At 39.7% G+C, this 21,219-nt stretch overlaps 1 protein-coding gene across 1 annotated transcript in view; it reads left to right on the top strand.

Annotated features, from left to right (window-relative positions):
- PIEZO2 (piezo type mechanosensitive ion channel component 2) overlaps window positions 1-21,219 on the top strand; it is a 315,845-nt gene that overhangs the window by 273,689 nt on the left and 20,937 nt on the right. The window contains 5 exon segments of the mRNA XM_040549988.1: window positions 38-149; window positions 1,798-1,863; window positions 5,043-5,209; window positions 11,561-11,736; window positions 20,017-20,409. Of these exon segments, the coding sequence (XP_040405922.1) occupies window positions 38-149; window positions 1,798-1,863; window positions 5,043-5,209; window positions 11,561-11,736; window positions 20,017-20,409 (914 nt within the window).

Genomic DNA, 21,219 nt, shown 5'->3' on the forward strand with positions numbered 1-21,219 from the left:
TGAAGAACCTTGAAATAAATGAGTTTGTTCCTTCCAGTTTGTTTATCAGGCCTGGATCACTGATCCTAAAACTGCATTACGACAGAGGCGCAAAGAGAAGAAAAGTTTTCAGAAAGAGGAGAAGCGAAGACGAAAAGGATCTGGGGATGGTATGTATGCTTCTGTATTTTGAAAAATTAACATGACAAGGCTGGTCAAGCTGCGTCCGCTCATTCTACGCAATATGCATTAGGTGAGATAAAGCAGAAGAGTAGATACATGTGATTTCCATGGAGTTGCAAGACACATGCACAGAACTTTTGCCATGTAGGAAGACTCAACACATGGTTGAAACCATCAGCTGTATCAAAACATTTGTGAGAGTAAAGCACTTGCAAAAGAAAGCCAAAACTCCATAAAGGCATAGCCCTGTAAACCAATATTCTAGCAGTTATTGGCATTTCACCAGAATAAAGGAGCATAAATGTCAGGTGTTTGGCCAGCATCAGAGAGAGCAAGGACATTTGCCTTTCACTCCCTCACCTCATAAACACATTTATCTTATTCTCTAGATTTTTCTGGGGTTGCTCAAAGTCTCTTATCTTGATGATAAATTCATGTGTATTCCTGGGGAAAGTTTTGAATGTAACAGACTTAACATTTCCTTTTGAAGGAGTCTTTCATGAGGAAGTTCCTGAAATGCTGTAGTTGAAATAGACCTGTAAGAAAAATTCAATGAAATGAAATATCCACATACTATTTCTTTTTGACACATTTCCTATATTGTTCCCTAAAGAAGGTTGAGTTGGCATGTGTGTAAGAATACCAAGAAGTTGTTTTTTTTCAGTTTCAATGCAGTGCTCAGTACGGAACCTAAGTATCTAGGGTATCTACCAAGTATCTAGTATCTACTCTTAAATGCACAGTGAATTCAGCAGGTATCAAAAGGAAAACATGCAGTCGTTACTAGTTTTTGACTGGCACTGTAAAATCATTCATATCTCTGGGAAAAAAAGAAGTTTTAAAAGTAGTTCATCTCTTCATTTTTTGCTTCCTTTAAACAAGAAAAGAAAATAATAATTCAGAATTTTAGAGATGGCAAAGAAGAGGGCCCATTCAGGCTGAATCAGTTGGACTTTCCCTCCATCCATCATCTCCACCTGTCAAAAATAGGGAGCTTTATAATTTGACAACTGCCAATGAAGCTGTAGCTGCAGTTTTGGGATACTAGATAGAAGGAGACTAATCTGTCCTTCAGTTCTGCCTGTGACTCTCTGCATCCCTGATCTGCTATAGGCCAAAAGAAAAGCACATGGTAGTCTCAAACCAGTTCTGCTGCTTCATTTCAGCCTGAAAGTCCCACTCAATTTGTTTGGGCTTAATGGGTCAGGGTCAGGAGGAAATCAGAGCAATGTTCAGGTCACCTCCTGAAGAAGCTGAAGAAATGAGCTTGAGTGTGTTACTGGAAGGAGAGGCTTTTGCAGCTGGGCAGCTGGAAAAACTGCAACTCTGAATTGCATGGCTTTACTCTGAATTGCATGGGTTTACTATAGCAAATGTTCTTGCTCAGCAGATGACATAGTAAGAAAATGCCATTGGAAATTACAAGAGAGGGGTGGTCATCCAAAAACACCTTCGCTGACAGGGTAGTCTCCTCACTTCAGTACTTTAAAAATGGAAATCTGCTTTCTCTTAAACCAGTAGGTGAGAAACCAGTCACTTCTGCTTAGTAACAGTAGCATTTTCTAGCTTGAATGGGATTTGAATCTGCACTTCTGTAGGCTTAACGTTCATTGTTTCACTCATTGCTTTCAACAGGTGGTACTGATGCAGACTATGAAGACAGTGAAGAGGAACATGTCAAGAAGAAATCTGATGGACCAGGTATATTTCTCTGCTGTTACAGTGTAGTTGTGACAGGTGGGGTAAGCAGCATATCACGAAAATATCAGTGCAGAGATCCAGGCAAGCATAAAGCTAGCAAAATCCACTATGAACTGTGTAGTGAGCACTATCTAATAACTTTCAGATTTCTATTGCCAGATTTACAAGTCCTGAGCATAGCAGCTTCCACTCCTGGAATGTAAGCTACTGCACTTATCTCCCCTACACTTTAATAAATGCACCTTCAGGCTCAGACTTGATCACTTGTTGTATACTTTAATTATAAAACATCTTATACCTAAGCTTAGCTTCCAATCCTGATTCCATTTAGATGTGTCTTGTCATCTCCATTGATTTTGATGGTCTGATATTTTATTATTAGCGTGAAGACCTTGCTGTTTTTCAACGTGTTTTAGCTATGTTAAGATACTGCTTCTGTCCAGTGCTTAGCTGTTTAGAGAGGTACAAATAGCTGCTCTAAAAGAATGGGATTTTCCCAGTTTTACCCTTTCTCACTCATAGTCAGATCTGAGGATGCTCTGCACAGCAGAAGAAATGGCAGCAGCTTACAGGATCTTGCCCATATTGAAAGTCTTCCTACAAAGAAGTGTAATGAACCATAACTCTAAGCTTGGGTCTTTTTTTCCTAACTGGAGTAAAAGAAGAAATTACACTCTTCTCTCCTTTGTCTTCAAAAGCTATTTTTATTCTCTGTTTGGAATTGCTTCCCACAATCCCAGTTAGAATTGTACCTTTGCGTGAGCCACAGGGTGGAAGAGGTTACAAGAATATGAAATATTTATTTCTCATATAATATTCTGGTGGTGTTTTGTGAGCTTTTTTATTTGCTACTTTCTTGTGGTACAGTCACCTGTGTTAAACATGAAACTGAATCACTCAAACACATCTCAATGGAAATAAAGTTGGTTCTAGACAGGAGTTAGAGAAAGGAAATGAGGTTAATAATTGATTAATATTGGAAGTAGTCAATTTAAGGTGCTTTAACAAGTCCTAAGTAATATGTATTAAAGAAGATAATTGAAAAAAAAAAAAAAAGAGTAATTGTTATGAAGCATTAGTGTCATTATTAACCTTGTATCAAATCTTTTCTCATGCTCTCAGGTAGAGAGAAGCTATCTCTGCGTTTGACCCTTAAAGTTACAGTAATAATCTCTGCAAAAAATAAATATTTGTTTCCCTTTTTGAAGTTATTTAGATGTGATCGATCCCCAAAAGATTATTTTTAAAAAGTTTTAGAGAACAGCAAAGCAGTCAGAACAGCTACAGCATCATTAAAAATGTACACTAAATCACCTCCATCCCAGAGAGAAAAACGACCTTCCAGATCAGACTGGAAGTGCTTGGCAAAGCACTGTGATGAGACTGTGGCATACCAGTGGTGGTCAGTAATAGAGATAATTTTATCCTGAGAGCTGCAATCCTCCTGAAGTCAGTAGCAGAAATGATATACTAAAGAGCAAGAGTGTGGGTTAAAAAAGGCCATTTATATGTTGTATATTTCTGTTTATGAATGCTACATCTTATTGAATTTATTTATAATATTACACCTGGAATTCAAAGGAAATTAATGCTTCTAGAAGCATAAACTGCTTTATCTTTAATTTCCAATGAAAAGATTTTTTTAGATTCAAGATATATATGCTAGTGTGAATACAATTTGAGTAAATAACTCATAAAATCTTCCCAATTCTAAATTATATAGAAAAAGCCTGGAAAAAAAAAAAAAAAAGTAAAATATTATTGAAATAATGGTATGGCCAAATGAAGGCCATAAAAGCTCCTGTATTCAGAGATACTGGACTTGTTACATGACATTACTCAGGTAAATGGTACATACCACCATTTCAGCCTCCACTCTACAGGAATGTACCACTATTGTTTTTTTCCCTTAATTTCTCTCCACAAATATGTGCATACAACCATGCCTGCACACCCAGGGACACACGCATGTTCTTCTATAAGATAATCTTCTTTAAGATATCTTTTGCTTTATTAGTTTCACCTTTGCATGCTTTGTAAGGAGTGCACTCCACAAAGTTTTGCTTGCCACCTTGTGGCACAGTTAAGAATTGAGGTAGATAAAATCATCACGCTTTAGTGCTTATGTTGGCTTCTTAGTAACTACTTCAAGCGTTTTGGTTCTGCATGGCAGATTATTTGCAGTTTTCTATTATCTCAGACTGGTTACTGTAAAATTGATCTTAATATCTAGTGTTCTGGGATTAGAAATGTAGCAGGGACAACTAGCTCTGGAACTAACTGGTTGGAAAGAATTTTTTTCTTATTTACGTAAGACTGTTTAAGAACTGAAGTGTGATGTGTACGCTTGGGAGTGAAAGAAAAATAAACTGAAACTGCTGCTCTTTAGGTGCAGTCACGAATGCTAGAGGAACAACTGAAATGAGAAATTAACTTGAGGCTGCTGCGTTGAGCTAAAGAAAGCTACAATTGTTGGTATAAAACCATAAGCCCTACTCATGGGAAAGTGTAATGCTTTGACAAAATGGGGCAAGAATAATGTTTTGTAAATGATTTATATTATTACTGCTAGTCGAGCTAGTTGATCTGAGATTGCTGATGACACAGTGCAGTCCATTTAAATAAAGAGAAGCTTTGGAAACAGTAAATATGAAGAGGTGTGTTCAGGTGGCTGGAAAACTAGGGGAGAGTCAAAGACCATTTTAGCAGGTTAGACTTTCAAACTGAGCAAAGTTCAGTCACAAAAGGCAAACTCCATGCATGGAGAAAAGCACGTGAGTAAATAGACAGGTAAGGGCTGGTGGAGCAGCTGTTGAGATCACTGGAGCAGGGGATGTCGAATAGTTCTCAAGAGATGCCCAAATCTTTGGGTTTCATTTTTGCAGACCCGTACATACAGTGTCCAAGATCAGGGACTGTTCATATGACTAGCAGTTGCAGGATCATGGAGTTATGGGGTGGAAAAGGGATTCCAGAAGATAAGCTTAGACATACAGGCAGGAAAATGTCCCAGACAGCCAAAAGGCCTCCAGCCATCTTCAGAGATTCCTTACTATGACAGGGTCTCACAGCCTGGATTATTATTAGACAATAAAGGAAAATTGAAACTAACTCCAAGCAGAAATACAGAGAAAGACATTTGCATCCATTAACTCTCTGTTGCTTTTCCTCCCCCTTAGATAACATCATAAAGAGGATATTTAATATTTTGAAGTTCACTTGGGTCCTTTTCCTGGCAACACTAGACAGTTTTACAGCTTGGCTTAATTCCATCTCAAGAGAACACATCGATATCTCTACTGTGCTGAGAATCGAGCGTTGTATGCTCACCAGGGAGATTAAGAAGGTAACGCCTTTGGTCTTTTTCTTCTGTTAATGCCATTTCAAGCCCAGTGAAAAATTAAAGGTTGTCTTTTCAGACCAGCTGAAGGCACTGTATTAAGGAGAAAAAATATAAAAACTCAACTTACATGCACATTTAAAAAATACATCTGGACTCTTTGACTGCTTGCTATTTTTTTATTATTTAAATAATAAAATGCTTGATTTATTATCTGGATGCAAAGCAAATGTTTGGAAAAATAATTGAGAGATTGATATAAGGATTTGGCTGAAATAAAATTTGGTTTTGAGGGAATGTGATAGATTGAAGTAGAGAGGAGAAGGCATGGCATTTTGAACAACTCAGAAACTACCTCAGTCTGCATATTTCAGCCTTTTCGTAGACCAACTTGCCCTGGAAATGGCTGACAACATGCAGGCATAATTTTCTTCATTGACATTGAAGCTACATGGTTCCTCAAAAACCAGTGATATATTAGTAAAACTCATTATTATCTAAGATTAACATTGCCAGTGTAGCTAGACATGTATTTGGATCTTCAAAATGCAAGTAGGTGATACCTTGCAGTAGTATAAAGCTCTCAAGCATAGGTATTTTTACATATGTCACTAGCTACCCAACTATTTCTGGAAACTTAGCATAGGAGCCTCATTTTTAGTTCAACTCTCATTAGAAGCTGCAGGCTATCTCAGACATGAATAGGTCAAAAAGGTCAACGACACACTAGTTTCCTTGGCCTTAATAAAGCCCCATGCTGCCTGCTCACAGTCACTGCCAGCTGTCACAAAAAGCAGGCTGTCCATGACCCCAGGAGGTCCAAGATGCAGGCTTTCCTGGTCAGGAGACAATCCGTACCCTGTCTGGCCGTCAGGCACAGAGCCAAAAAGAGAGGGCTGATTCAATATTAATGTTTAGTTACTGTTATTCTCCCCAAGGTGTGTTGCATAGATAGATAAAAGTTATAAAGTCCTGTTCTCTTTAGCCTCTCTTCACATGGAATCTATCCCATGCCTCATATCATCTTTATTGTCCTTCATACCACTTCCACTTTTAATATGGCTTTATTAAGACTGAGTGACCAGAACTATACATTGTTTTAAGGTATGGGTGAGCCACAGATTTATACAGGAGTATAGTTTATTTTCTTTTGCTTTCCTATTACGATCTAACAGTTAAGCTCCTTGATTTCTTTTTAACATTAACTAAATGTTTTAGGGGGACTATACAGTCAGATTCTAAGACCTTTGAGACTGAAACAATTTGACATAAAGCTTGTCATTTTGTAGGCTATTTTTCCCATTGCATTTCTTTGCACTTGTGAGCACAAAAATTTCATTTGCCCTTTTTTACCAAGGCCCTTGGCTTTATCAGTTTCATCAGTATTGCATCAGCTAACTTTACACTTGAATATCCCAAATATTTTCTTTTTTCCATCTGTGAACTTTATCACCTCAATGTTTTCCTCTTTATACAGATTATATCTGAATATCCTGGACAGTAAAACTCCTTGGGGGAACCGGTCAATAACCTTCTTCCCTTGTACAGAAAAAAAACATGTTGTTTGTGCCCTTTGTTTCTGGAGGACAAGTATAAGAAATGTACTTGTCTTTATTTCATGGATGCTTTATTTCTTATAAAGGTCACTCAGGATTACTCCTGAAGCCACCAATCTTCTTTTTCTCTGGCACTTAGACTATTTCATCCGTTGGTTCCTGCAGAGCTCTTTGGTGAGCACCATCCAGTCACTATTTTGTTCTCAGCTTTGTCTTATATAAAATAATTACTAATTATTAATCCAGTCATTCCATGGGATTCAAAATATTCCATTGGTGATGTCAGTGACTTTTTCTGCAGTGAACAGGGATGCAAAAAAATCATTTTTTTGGTGTTTTTTTTTGTTTGTTTGTTTTGTTTTGTTCTGTTGCCCTAACTCCCTAAAGAGCTACACCTCTGTGTGCCTTGACCACCTGTTGATACCCTAACTTTCTGACAGATGATTCTTATGATGTTCTTGAAAATGTTTTTGTTATCAGACTATTGTTCATTTTAGGAAGTTACTCCTCAACGTCTTTTTTGGTCTGATATGCTGAAGTTTTACATTTACCTCTACCAAGTTTATTGTTGTTTCTGTTTTTCCTCATGAATGTCACTTTTTTGAAGGATGTCTTCTTGCTTCTTCCTCCTGGTCTTTTCCATTCTGGTGACCTGAATGTGTGTTTGCAGGCACTTTCATGTCATTTACCTATTCTACATAAGCATATATGAAAAGTAATATAAGCTAATGAACATTATTTTTCTTTCTAATCTTTCTTAATATTTCACAGGCACTCTGTGGCAATCCTGGTACAGTGAATTTATTTAACTTTCAAGCTATCTTTCATTCCAGCCTTCCTATAAAACTTTGATAGTACAACACTACAGTAATGCTCTTTTTTGTCCCAAGGCTTAGAATTTCATGCTATTTCAGCATCCTCACTTAAAATTACGTTTCTTACTCATTATCCCTTATTTTTTAGAGTTTTAACATTTAAGTAGAAGTCAGGCTAACTGCCTTTTTATGGCCATTACTTTTTTGGACCTTATTTTGAATGTTCTTTGCTACTGAACTTTAATGAGTCTTTCTTATCCTTTGTTCACAATAGATTTTTTTTTTCATGTTGCTAGCAGCCCGATGCTATTTTGATTACAGTAGAGCCCATATGTCCTTGTGTAGGCCTATGTAGGTTGCTTCAATCTTAAATGTTCTGGTAGTGGGCACCTGTCAGAGAATTTTCTCCAGTCGTTAGCTTTAAAACTCTCACCTTCAGTATTTTATTACAAGAATCTTTCTCTCTTCTTCTATGGAATACTGGGTTCATAATCACAGATTATTCCATAGCATTCGCAAGGCTCTGCATCAGCTCCATACAGACACAGACACAGATAGACACAGACACAGACACAGATTTCTAGGTTGGAAGAGACCTCAAGATCATCGAGTCCAACCTCCGACCTAACACTAAGCACTCCACTAAACCATATCGCTAAGCTCTACATCTAAACGTCTTTTAAAGACCTCCAGGGATGGTGACTCCACCACCTCCCTGGGCAGCCCGTTCCAATGCTTAATAACCCTTTCGGTAAAGAAGTACTTCCTAACATCCAACCTAAAACTCCCCTGTCGCAACTTTCGCCCGTTCCCCCTCGTCCTGTCACCAGGCACGTGGGAGAACAGACCAATCCCCACCTCACTACAGCCTCCTTTAAGGTAACTGTAGAGAGCAATAAGGTCTCCCCTGAGCCTCCTCTTCTCCAGGCTGAACAAGCCCAGCTCCCTCAGCCGCTCCTCGTAAGACTTGTTCTCCAGACCCCTCACCAGCTTGGTCGCCCTTCTCTGGACTCGCTCGAGCACGTCCATGTCCTTCCTGTAGCGAGGGGCCCAAAACTGAACACAGTACTCGAGGTGCGGCCTCACCAGAGCCGAGTACAGGGGCACAATCACTTCCCTAGACCTGCTGGCCACACTGCTTCTTATACAGGCCAGGATGCTGTTGGCCTTCTTGGCCACCTGAGCACACTGCTGGCTCATATTCAGCCGACTATCAACCAATACTCCCAGGTCCTTCTCGGCCAGGCAGCTTTCCAACCACTCATCTCCCAGCCTGTAACTCTGCTTGGGGTTGTTGCGCCCCAGGTGCAGGACCCGGCACTTGGCCTTGTTGAACTTCATACAGTTGACCTCAGCCCATCGCTCCAGCCTATCCAGATCCTCCTGCAGAGCCTTCCTGCCCTCGAGCAGATCGACACACGCACTTAGCTTGGTGTCATCTGCAAACTTACTGAGGGTGCATTGGACGCCCTCATCCAGATCATCGATAAAGATATTAAAGAGGACCGGCCCCAGTACCGAGCCCTGGGGGACACCACTTGTGACCAGCCTCCAACCAGATTTGACTCCATTCACCACAACTCTCTGGGCCCGGCTATCCAGCCAGTTTCTAACCCAGCGAAGCGTACGCCAGTCCAAGCCCCGCGCAGCCAGTTTCTTGAGGAGAATGTTGTGGGGAACGGTGTCAAAAGCCTTACTGAGGTCAAGGTAAACCACATCCACAGCCCTTCCCTCATCCACCAAGCGCGTCACTTTGTCATAGAAGGAGATCAGGTTCGTCAAGCAGGACCTGCCTTTCGTAAACCCATGCTGACTGGGCCTGATCGCCTGCTTGCCCTGCAAGTGCCGCGTGATGACCCTCAAGATAATCTGCTCCATGAGCTTTCCTGGCACTGAGGTCAAACTGACAGGCCTATAGTTCCCCGGGTCTGCCCTCCGGCCCTTCTTATAGATGGGTGTCACATTGGCTAGCCGCCAGTCAACTGGGACCTCCCCCGATAGCCAGGACTGCCGATAAATGATGGAAAGCGGCTCGGCCAGCTCCTCTGCCAGTTCTTTCAGTACCCTCGGGTGCATCCCATCGGGCCCCATCGACTTGCGCACATCCAAGCTCCTTAGCAGGTCGCCAACCATTTCCTCATGAATAGCGAAGGCCACATCCTGCTCCCCATCCCCTTCCGCCAGCTCAGGGCACTGGGTGTCCAGAGAACAACCGGTATTGCCGCTAAAGACTGAGGCAAAGGCGGCATTAAGCACCTCAGCCTTTTCCTCATCCTTAGTAACCAGGTTTCCCCTCGCATCCAGTAAAGGATGGAGATTCTCCTTAGTCCTCCGTTTCGCATTGATATATTTGTAAAAGGATTTTTTGTTGTCTTTAATGGCAGTAGCCAGGTTGAGCTCCAGATGAGCTTTGGCCTTTCTAATTTTCTCCCTGCACAGCCTCGCTACATCCTTGTAGTCCTCCTCAGTGGCCTGCCCTTTTTTCCAAAGATTATAAACCCTCTTTTTCCTGCTAAGCATAAGCCGCAACTCTCTGTTGAGCCAGGCCGGTCTTCTTCCACGCCGGCTCGTCTTTGGGCATGTGGGGACGGACTGCTCCTGTGCCGTTAAGATTTCCTTCTTGAGGAGCGCCCAGCCTTCCTGGACTCCTCTGCCCTTCAGAACCGCCTCCCAATACCTATCATTGCTGCCCAAGGAAGGCTTTTGCTGTAACCATCATGGTGACATGTTGTTGTTTTGTCCAGCATGGAGTCAGGGACATGTGTGAAGTTCTTTTGGTTTCTATTCTAACTACAGAGGAACTTGAAATTGAGTCCTTGCTCCATCAGTTGTGGGGTACTTTTGCTGTCATAGCTCTTGTCCTTTATCACAGGCCTGCAATCAAGATAGTGGGTAGTGGGTGCCACAGTTTCAAGGGCAGGTTGTCATAATGGCATGAACATTTGTTATGGCAGAAGCAACACAGTGTGTACACAAGCAAACCTGATTAAAAAACCTAAGGTTCGGGTTTTGTGTTTTGTTTTTTTTTAAGATTTTTTTTCTGATGAATCTTCAGATTATGAACATGCTCAATATAGGACAGTGGTGAGGTCCAGAGTTGAAATACTAGTAACTAATAGTATTAGTAAAGGAAATATGAGCAGTATTTTAGAGTAGCTTGGTTATTTCAACTGGAAAAGTTCTTGCATAAGGCTTCATTATGAATGACTGTTCAAGAGTAGCAATCTCAGTGCATCTTCTGAAGTCAATGCAACTACTAGTAAAATGAGTTTGATGTGTTTCTGCATAAAGAAAGGCTATCAAGTTGTCAGTTTTATTCTTGTTACAAGCCTGTAGCATTCTGTTGGCAGTATAGCCAGAAAGACTTGATTCTGTGCCCAGACCTGGGCTGACAGTTAATAAAACCATCCTTTCATAGTCTTGAAGTCAGAGAGAAAGAGTAAATAGGGAAGCTCTTCAATGTTACTTTCTCAGTTTTCCAACTGTATCCATACTTCATGAAAAAAATCTTATTTTGGACACTAATGAAAATCTAGATCAGTTTGTACATGACATGTTTCTTTTGTTTCTGTTAAAAATGATAATAATAATAATTGCAACTGGCTGCTAGTAAGATCTATGATTTTTCTTGTATTGAGTGGAGCTATCTAAAAGAGCTATCTCAAAATTTGCTGGAGCCCTATGTTGAGTCATGGTTGCAGGCCATAGCTCATGTTCACACTGAATGATCTGCACTGCACCTAGCAGAGTTTTGTGGACTATGCATAGTCCGAAGCCACTTTCATTGCTCCAAAACCCAACACTTCGTGCCACAGTACGTTTAAGTCAGAACCTGACTTGCACTGTGGTGAGAGGTTATTGTTTACTAGGAAGTTGTCTGGACAGACTATATGTTGCCAAATGATGGGAAAAAAAAAAAAAAAAAAAGCAGATCTTCGAAGAATATAACTCTCCCTGCCACGTAACTTTCCTTATGTCTTTTACAGGGAAATGTTCCTACCCGAGAGAGCATCCATATGTATTACCAGAACCATATGATGAAACTTTCCAAGGAGTCAGGACTGGACTCAATTGATAAAAATCCCGGTCAAGCTTCTGGTTTGCAAGCTTCTGAAAGAATGGATAGTTTAGATTCAGCAGCTTCTCGTGACAGTATCTCCAGGTATTCATCTAATTTTATTTTGTGAAGGATAGAAGGATTGTACAGTAGACATAATTTTAGACAATGTCTAGGTATTCATGAACTTTCTAATCAATACTGAACAGTCCTTTTGATTTATCCATGCCATTATGACAATGAAAGCTCTGTTATATATTACTATTCCTTTACAGTGGTGCGCTCAATTGCAAGCAGATGATATAACTCCTTTTCCACTGCATGACTATACCACTGCTTTCTGTGGATTTTATACTCACCACTCCTATAGAATTAGGAGTTATTGACAGGGCTTCTGATCTTGTCAAAAATAACGGAAAATAAGAGCCTGCTGAGGATGATTATGGGATACTGTGTTAGGAATTCAGGCCTGGAGTTTAGGGAGCCATCATTCATTGTGAATATTTTGCCTTTGGAAAATAAATTCTTGTCTGTTACACACAAAGAAAAAAAGTCTTTACACTGAAAGAAAAAAAAAAAAAACTCTCTTATGCACACAGATCATCTGAAGAGCCTGATTTCCTAACTACTATTACAGTCCAGCAGAGCAACACGATGCATGAAATATCCATATTCTTTTAGAAAAAACACCTTCCTCATTCTTTTCTGAAGATGAATACTGTCAAGTCCCTTTCCAAAACTACTGCATGCTCCTGCTGCTCCATGCACACAGAGGCACATACATTCATTTCCTTCCCTTACAGAGGCAGCCTGTTCCCACCGTGTCCCTGGTGTTCTTGACTTTTAAAAGACTGCAGAAATTGTCCAACAGCATCATGAGGAGGAGAAGGGAGGGCTTTGGAAATAAAAGCCTTTTCATAATCCGTTGCATTCTGCTGTGTCCTGTACTTCTCTGAAGTGTAGCAGTATCTTATTGTGTTTGATACTCCCTACAAACTCGGTAGCTTCCGTCTACAGTAAAGTGTGCTTAGCTTTTACTAATGACATATGTGTAGATGTTAGCAGACTGAAAATAATGAGCATTTGCATTCCTTTCTGATGTTATTGAAAAGCAAGTGTCAGAGAGTGTCTGTGAGTACTGTGCTTCAACAAAATATTCACAAATTGCTCCCCAGGGCAAGCACTGGTCTTTGAGAGGTTCACTCCAGTAAAAACACCAAATCCTAGCAAATCTTTTTTGGTGGCTAGCTACCCAACCAAGCAACACCTTTGTGTTGTGTCTCAAAGTTTTATGGGAGTCAGATTACATGAGAAAAATGTAAAGCCAAATTCTATTGCCAGCTCAGTTGGAGTCAGTTGGATATCTGGAGGGCAGAATTTAACACAAAGTTCATTCTCACTTAAAAATGAAATACTAATAACAGTCCTGCTTTCATTAAATATTTTTTGTCATGCTGTTTACTGTAGATAGAAGATAACATTATTATCTAACAATGTTAGCAAGAACTTTAACTAGAAGCAAAGGGAAGCCAATTCCATAATGAATTATAAACAAGAAAGACAAATTTTGCAATTTTCCTATGTAAATTGTCCCTTCAATTAAATGGTATCCAGTGTTAAGATTCAATTACGTCTTCTTTCAGAATAAGCATCTATTTGTCACAATGCTTTGAGCATGTTTACAAATTTAAAATCTCTTTCAAACTCAGAGAATTCAGTGATTCTGTGGAGCTGCTTTGCAACAGAAAAAGTTTTATTGAATATAGCAAACATTTCAAATGCGTTACTGTCATCTGTTTCCGCAGATGTCACAGGACCTATTAACAGAGGAATAGCAAAAGCAGTATTGTGAGTGGTTTCTCTAATCTTGAATTCTCTTTCTGGTAATAGAAAAGTAAATATTCTTTGACTGGCAGTATTTGCAATTTGTACACATCTGCTGTAATAATAATGACCTGTAATCAGAGGAAGCAAGAATGTGTCTGTTGATTGAATGATAATGCCAGCTGTTTACTGGGGCATACTTGCATGTTTCTTCCTGGGATTACAAAAGAGTTTATGAGCCGTTTTTATAAATGTGTAGTGTTTTAAACTTCATATGAGTTTATCAAGTGTGTGATTTTTTTGAATTGCCCAAATAATAGAGGAGAATATTTTGCATTCAAAAGCAATGGTTTCCAGTAACATTAAAAGCAACTAATTAAATCTAAAGCATCCTTGTGATCATGGATCAAGGATTACTGTGGAAAACTTCTGGGAAGAGGTGGAGGGTTTCTGACGAGCATTCTGGTTATCCTTTGGTTGCCCTGCACAAGATTCTGTAGTGAATATTAGCTCAATGAGTAAGATGGGCATGTCTGGAAATAAAACTCAACTTCAGAAGCAGAGAAGCTATTCTATTATAATAATTCATATTCCTCAGGGCTGTAATTACCTAAAGTATGACCTCAGTGCTCTAAACAGTGGATTTTCAGAGGGGAATTCCCAGGGAGAGCAACCCAGCTGATCAATTGCAGGAACTGTAAATTTCTCGTGAAGTTGAAGACTGACCCTTCTAAGTCTTACCCAGGAATGTTGTTCTTAGTCTAGATAGAACTCTAAAAGGAGTTTTGTGGGATTTTCTCTTAAACTAGGGGACACTTAGCTCTCATTTATTTGCTGTCCTTTTACTGTATAGAAGCTAGAGGTACAATGAGATATTCATAATGTGATTGTTTGGTTTCTCTTTGTGTGTAAATACTCTCGTGTCCTAAAGACATAGTGCAAAGTTCACATGGGCCAGGAAGAGAAGAGACTGTTGCTATTTCTTAACAAATTCATGTGCCCCACCGGAACTGATCCGGAGCTAGCATGGTAGAGCATTTCTTGCTTGTTTGTTTCCATTTGGCTGATGAACTGTTTCTTAGGTTAAAGAGCTTGTGGGTTTCATGACCTACAGTTACGAAAGAGCAGCTAGATGCAAAACCAGTCAGATTTCAGGATATCCAGGGGTTTATACGTGGACCCATTTGTATTCATTTTTATACCTTCACAAATAACTTCTTCATTTGTCAGCTCTGGCTGTATGTAGGCTTTTATAGGACCTGCAGGTGGGAATCCCTAGCCCTCCTGTAAGACTGCGTAGACAGGTGTCGTCAGAGTGTTTGTGGACCCCAGTTTTTGTCTGTGTTTCCCTCACCAGATGAAGTGTAGGGCCTGGGACATAGAGTACTGGAGAAGTAAAGTTTGCCTTGGGAGGCAGGAGAAAGTATGACAGGAAAGTCCCAGTTTGGGGCTGGATCTGGGTCTGACTTAGGAGCATGCGTGATAGTAAATGTTTGGGGTTTTTGCTTGCAGGTGTGGGAAGTGTACTACTAGTTCATAAAGGTAATGACAGTAAGTAACAAATATATGGAAAGAAAAAGGAAAAAAAAGAAATAAAATTTGTAAGTCACCCTTTAACTGATAAACTTGCTGGGAAGGATAAATTTGTTTAACCAAAGGGAAGTAATAAAGTAAGAAATTTCCCACTCACACAGGATAAAATCATCTCTGCTATATATATCCCCATTTGAAATGGATACCCGATCAACTTTATATAAAATGCTTGAACTCGGGGCTTTTAATGAACCTTCAATTTAAAATACCTATTCCTTGAATGATTTCAAGAAGCTAATGGTTTTCAAGGTCTCTAAGGACATGAATTTGAAAAGTCACTCAGGAAGATATGCTTGGATTACATTTATATGCTAGTCAATCACTGAGTCAACATCAGCTTTGCCAAATGTAAATATCTCCACTTTATTGGAGTTCTCATTTCCTCCATTTTCTGCAGCATGTTCCTGAAGAAGTACATACAGAATATACACACTGTAGTACAGCTGTTATCTCATACGCATCTCTAGACATTCGAGGATCTAGAGCAGCTGCTCAGTAGATATTTCATCAGATTATTCATCCTTCACTTAAAAAATCAACCTGATCCATATTATTTAAAGGACTAAATCTGGGCCAATGTTTTCATTTATTAGGATTAATAAATATTTTTCCCTTGATTTTTCTGGGACCCAGGTCAGAACTTACCTGTTGTGGAGGGCAGTTGGAATATGTTTCTTTCTTTGAAAAATATATGACCGGCTGCATGCCACTTGAATTTCAATAGCTGTTCTGCTGAAGGTGTTTGGAAAGTTCCAGCTGGGCTATGCCCGCTTTTAAAATACTTCAACACCTTAGTAAGAGGTGTTGCTTTTTAAAATAATAAATTCAGCCTTTGAGTTGTAAAATAACATGGATAATACTGTAGCACAGAGACATAAAGGTAACCTACAAATATAGATTGACTACCTGCTGCCATCACCCATATTTTAGCACCAAAACCTCACTGATAGTACAACCTGGCTGCTACACATGGGTGTATACGTGATGGGGAGCCTCCTGCATCACGAGCCCTTGGTGGTCAATAGCACAAAGCTCCCACTGACTTCCATGCTGCTGAATCAGGTCTCCAGAGTGGATCTCCTCTTCCTGAAGGAAGCAGCTTTCTGCGCCCCATCAAAATCCTGTGCAGACAGTCCTCCAAGTTTTGTCTGGAGGACACATGTGCACCTTTGTGCACACACAGAAATAATAAAGTGGCTTGTAAAGGGTCTTGGCCAAGTGAGCTGACAGGACAGGGCTGCCCCTGCCATTAATATTGTTTTTAAGGAAAATATTTTACAATACCTTTGGTATCTTGGTAGCATTTTTTGTCTAAAATAAGACCAAAATGTTCTTTTTAACTCTGTCCACTCTGTCAAAGATCGTCAGTGAGCATAGGCCTAAGAACAAGTGCTTTTTTGCTGCACATATTTTGTTGTATTCTTCTCCATTTGCCTGAAGACAACAATTGCAAACAGTCACTTCATACCAGCAGTTTTCTCTTCACTTCAAGCTAGCAAGACCACAGTTACACAGAAAATGCCATTGCACTTCCTTTCTGATCTCTTTCCCTACTCTCTGTGCCCTGGACACATTTAATGCTTGCCAAGGAAGCAAATCTCCAGCTGTTGTTGCTCATGTGCACAAATGGAATCAAAAGAAAGAAGAAAAGTAGAGTGTAAATCCTGCATTTTGGGGTTCTTTCTTCTCACACTATATCTGAGACTCAGGCAGATGACTGCATGTGTTAAAACACCAGGTCCCTCAACATATGTCATAGACATCTATGTTTTTCAAAGACTTTTACAGGAGAAATAGTTCTTTTACCTACCATATGTCATTAATGTATTTGCTTCTTTCCTGTTGCTATGTTATATGCTTGTATTTAAACATGTACTTTCTTTCTCATAACTCATCCAGTTCTTCTTCTTTTCTCCAGTAACACATAAATGCTCAATGTATGGTGTATGTCTCTGGTGTCCTGGTGCATTTGATAAATGAAAGGAGATAAGGGTTTATCATATCTGTTCTCCCTTTCAAGAAGTGCATGTTTCTGATTTTGAAATCAGTTTTAAGCTGCAATTGAAATAAATGAAATCTTCTGGAAAGAATCATCAGGACTTCCTACTAAATATCAAAATAAAAGCCATCCCATGCAGCAGGTTATATTTGGCATGCATCTACTGGCTAAGTAACATATCCGATTTGGCTCTTCGGTTCGGAAAGAGGATTAGCCAATGTCTGACAGATATTTTTCTATTTGTGGAATATGAGCATATTCAGTTTTAAGGGCTCTTTTAGGAAATTGGCTTGTACCAATGCAAAAGGTTCAACACAGCATACCATTAACAAAACAGAATTTGTACAGAGGAGGTCACTTCCCAAAGCATTTTGGGAGGAATTTGGAAATTCTGTGGGGAAACAGAGAAAATAAAACCTCATAGCCTATGTACGTTGGTGCCCCTGGAAAGCATGTAGAATATCGTGATGTTTTCATATCTCTTTGAATAGTGAATACATAGTTGTTGGCCTTCTATAGCCCCTGTATGAATAGGACTGTGAACAATAAAGATGCATTTACATAGTGACCCTAAACAAATCCTTATCTTCTCTCTGAACCTTTTGTCTCTGTGTCTGTGTTTTGCTGCATGGCAAGCACATTCCTGTACTGAACCATGTAGAGTAATATCATTTGTATTTAACATTGTCTTTGTAACTGTTTGCGCTGCTAGCTGCTACACTGAAGCAACCATGCTGTTCTCAAGGCAGTCAACCCTTGATGATTTAGATGGACCAGACACTGTTCCTAAAACAAGTGAGCGCGCTCGACCTAGGCTTCGTAAAATGCAGAGCATGGATATGTCCTCCTCATCAGCTGACAGTGGCAGTATAGTGTCAAGGTGCTTAACTCATGCATGCTTTGTTCACTCATTTACCCATACCATTATACTTGTTGCAGTGTATATAAATTTGCGTTTGCAGATCTGTGGTGTACAGAGTGGTTTGCATGGTTAACGGAAGCTTTACTGCCTTCTGTGTCGTGGCACAGTTCTGAGGTTCAAAGTCAGGGTCATAAGATAGAACTCCTTTGTCGTTTCACTTCTTATTCTGTGTTTTTGTTTTTCATCCTTTATTCATGTATTTTTAAAAGTCTGTCCACTACGTTTCATTAAAATGGCTGTGTAAAAAGAAACAGACTCTTAAGTCTGTATTTATTCAAAGAAGAGTCTGATTTTTCAGAGTTACTAAGCTGATGATTGTTCTTATAGAAACTGGAAGCTGGAAGTGAAGTTTCTCAGTTAATGCCTTATCCTAAATATGGACTTGGGTGTCTAATTTTAGAAACTGAGATAGGCGAGTATTGGCCCTGTTCTTTCAATTTTTAGTTTTCCCCCACATAGGAAAGATTGTTAAATATGTTTTGATTTCTCTACCATTGATTTACAGTCTGTGAGGTGTTGGAATTAAGAAAAGGAAAATTGCTATGAAAAGATAGTGAATATTATTAATATCCTGCTCAGAAGAACAGTTCAGAGCCATTCACTCATTTTTAGAAGGTAAAACTCAGGGATTTATATGACATTGTGAAATAAAAACAGTGTTTCAGCTAGTAATATAAATATGACATTTCAAAGCATATTAGATCATTCTTTTCCAAAATTTTAAGTGTTTTACAAATTTTTAGTGTTGATCAGTTTTGAAGTGATCTGATTTTATGTTTTTTGTGCATTTTAACCAGAATGATTGCTAACAGGAAATATCAAAACATACATCCCAATAACACTGTTTCAAATTCTGATTAAAAGTCTACTAGAAATAAAGTTATCTAACATAGCCACAATAAGTTTAGAAACAGTGTAAAAGGAAAGAGATAGAACTTGGCAGGAAATGGTAGTGCCAGCTGGCTTTGGCAGTGAGGTTTTCTTAAAAAGGTTATACTTTATGTGAAATCATGGCCTCATTCATTTCTCTGGAGCTATGTGAAACCTGGATTTGTCTCTGTTGACATAGAAGTACACCCAGCCAACAAAAGACACTAAGTTGATGCTTTGTGTCTAACCTTTGGAGAGAGGCTGAAATGGATATTGAAATAAAGAAAGAGTAGTGTTCTAGGGGAAAGATTAAAAAAAAAAAATACTTGTGAGGGGAAAAAGGGTGAAAACAAGGCCAAAAAAATTTGTAAAAAATGATGGTGTCCAGATTCCCATCTGGAGTCATCAAGCTGCATGAATTTACATCAGCTAAAACTGTTGCAGAGCACAGAGCATTAGGAGAGAAAGTGATTATGGACTTGCAAAGCCGACAGTAAGCAAGGTGTACAAGCAGAGAATTGAACAGAGTGAATAAGAACAGTTGAAAAAGAATGTAGGTCCATATGGAAGAAAAGCAGGCAGGTAAGGTTAAAAAGAAATGAAGACTGTAAAGAAGAATATAGGGCAATCTGAAGGTAAGCAAGATACCCTGTTACTGGAACAGTTTTATAATCTGGATTGCATTTCTCCATTTTTGCAATTTTCTTGTTCTTTTACTTGGAATCCAATTTGACGTGTGTTTTCAGCTGGTTTTCCAGCTGTATACAGGGTGGTTGTTAGAAGCACCATGTTCAGAAGGAACCCCACAACTGTCTATCATTCACCACAGAGCATGCTTTAAATAAATGTAACAGCAGGTTCTGGTTCTGGTAAGAAAGTGTTTAAACTGCTTTCAGAAAGCTCTTGATAATGATATTCATTTGTCCTTTCCTGGTGTGAAAAGATAGTGAATCACTGTGAGTACACTGGCATGCCATTCGGGGGCAAACAGACCCAGATGGTCCCTCTGTGTAAGAAGAGATCATGTTGTAATGTTTTCTACCAAACGATGTGAACTTTGAGGGTCTTGGGGTGCAGTGGGGTTGCTCAGCTGTCTACATAAAGGTAGAATGAACAAATTTCATTTTGTGATAAGCCTCAGAAGCCTCAACTCTCTCTCTTCATCCTGCCCTCACAGTGAACCTACGCAGGTCACCATGCTCTATTCTCGTCAGGGGACGACAGAAACCATTGAGGAGGTAGAAGGGGAGCATGAAGAGGAAGGAGCTCATTCTGCTTCAAGGCAGGATGAAGAGGAGGTGGAAGATTATAGCCTGGGTTCAGAAGGAGCTGCACTTACTCCTGATACTGATGTGCCATTGTACTCCACCGTGGATAGCAATGCAGAAGCTCCACCTTCCTATAGCAAAGCTGTCAGCTTTGAACACCTTCCTTTTGGCTCCCCCGATGACTCAGCTGGTAAGAGTCTCATGATGGTGAGCCCAGATGACAGTCGGACGGACAGACTTAATGATACGATTCTCCCTCCATTGACGCATGAGCTAACGGCTAGTGAGCTGCTTCTGAACAAGTAAGGACCTTTGAGTGGGGAAAATTTTTGGTCCCAGTCTGTGAAGTTTTGCCATTGCATTTTTTTTTGTTTGTTTGTTTGTTTTTTCTCTCAGAACTAGTCTATGGTTTTTGATACAGACCTTGTGCTAAGTTTGATTTAAGGGAAGAAGCTCATTTCCTGTGCAGTTGTTCTAATTACAGATTTCTAAAATGATTCAAATTCATGCTGGAACAAGTCTCTGCTTTCTCCCCAGATACCATAGCTAATTGTTCCAATTAGCATCAGATTTCTGTACTCCAATAGCCATGGGGTCAAGGGCTTTTCTAAACATACCATGCGGACAGGGCTTCTCTTCTCCAGACAGCTGTGTTTTCAAATAATCTGCTTCCAGAGCTATCTGGGAAAATGTTTCTCTTTTTATTATTTTGGATTACTATAAGGGAAACTCTGACCTTTGGCAGAGTATTTGTTTAAGCCAGTAGTATTTGAAGGCTATGTAGAGAGACCACCTTACTAAGTGCTTTCACAGGGGATAGGATGTTCCCTCTTTGCTCCTCAGACAGTGTGCTCAGTAGTGCCAGTGGGCTCAAATGGTGCCACAGCTCTTCTTGCTCTGCTTTCTGGCCTGACCCAACTGAGGGAGAGTTTCCATGAGTGTAATGACAAAATCTTAAACCACCTTTCAAACTGACTACATCTAGAGAGAGAGAGGCTGTATAGATCTGACATTGTAAATGTAAATGTAAATGTAGTGTCCTTTCTTCTGGCTGTCCATAGTTGTTCTGACTTTCCACCTAGATCTCAGATGAGGGCACTCCTTAGGAAAAG

This window comes from Cygnus olor, chromosome 2, assembly GCF_009769625.2.
Source record: "Cygnus olor isolate bCygOlo1 chromosome 2, bCygOlo1.pri.v2, whole genome shotgun sequence".
In the NCBI taxonomy this organism is placed as follows: domain Eukaryota; kingdom Metazoa; phylum Chordata; class Aves; order Anseriformes; family Anatidae; genus Cygnus; species Cygnus olor.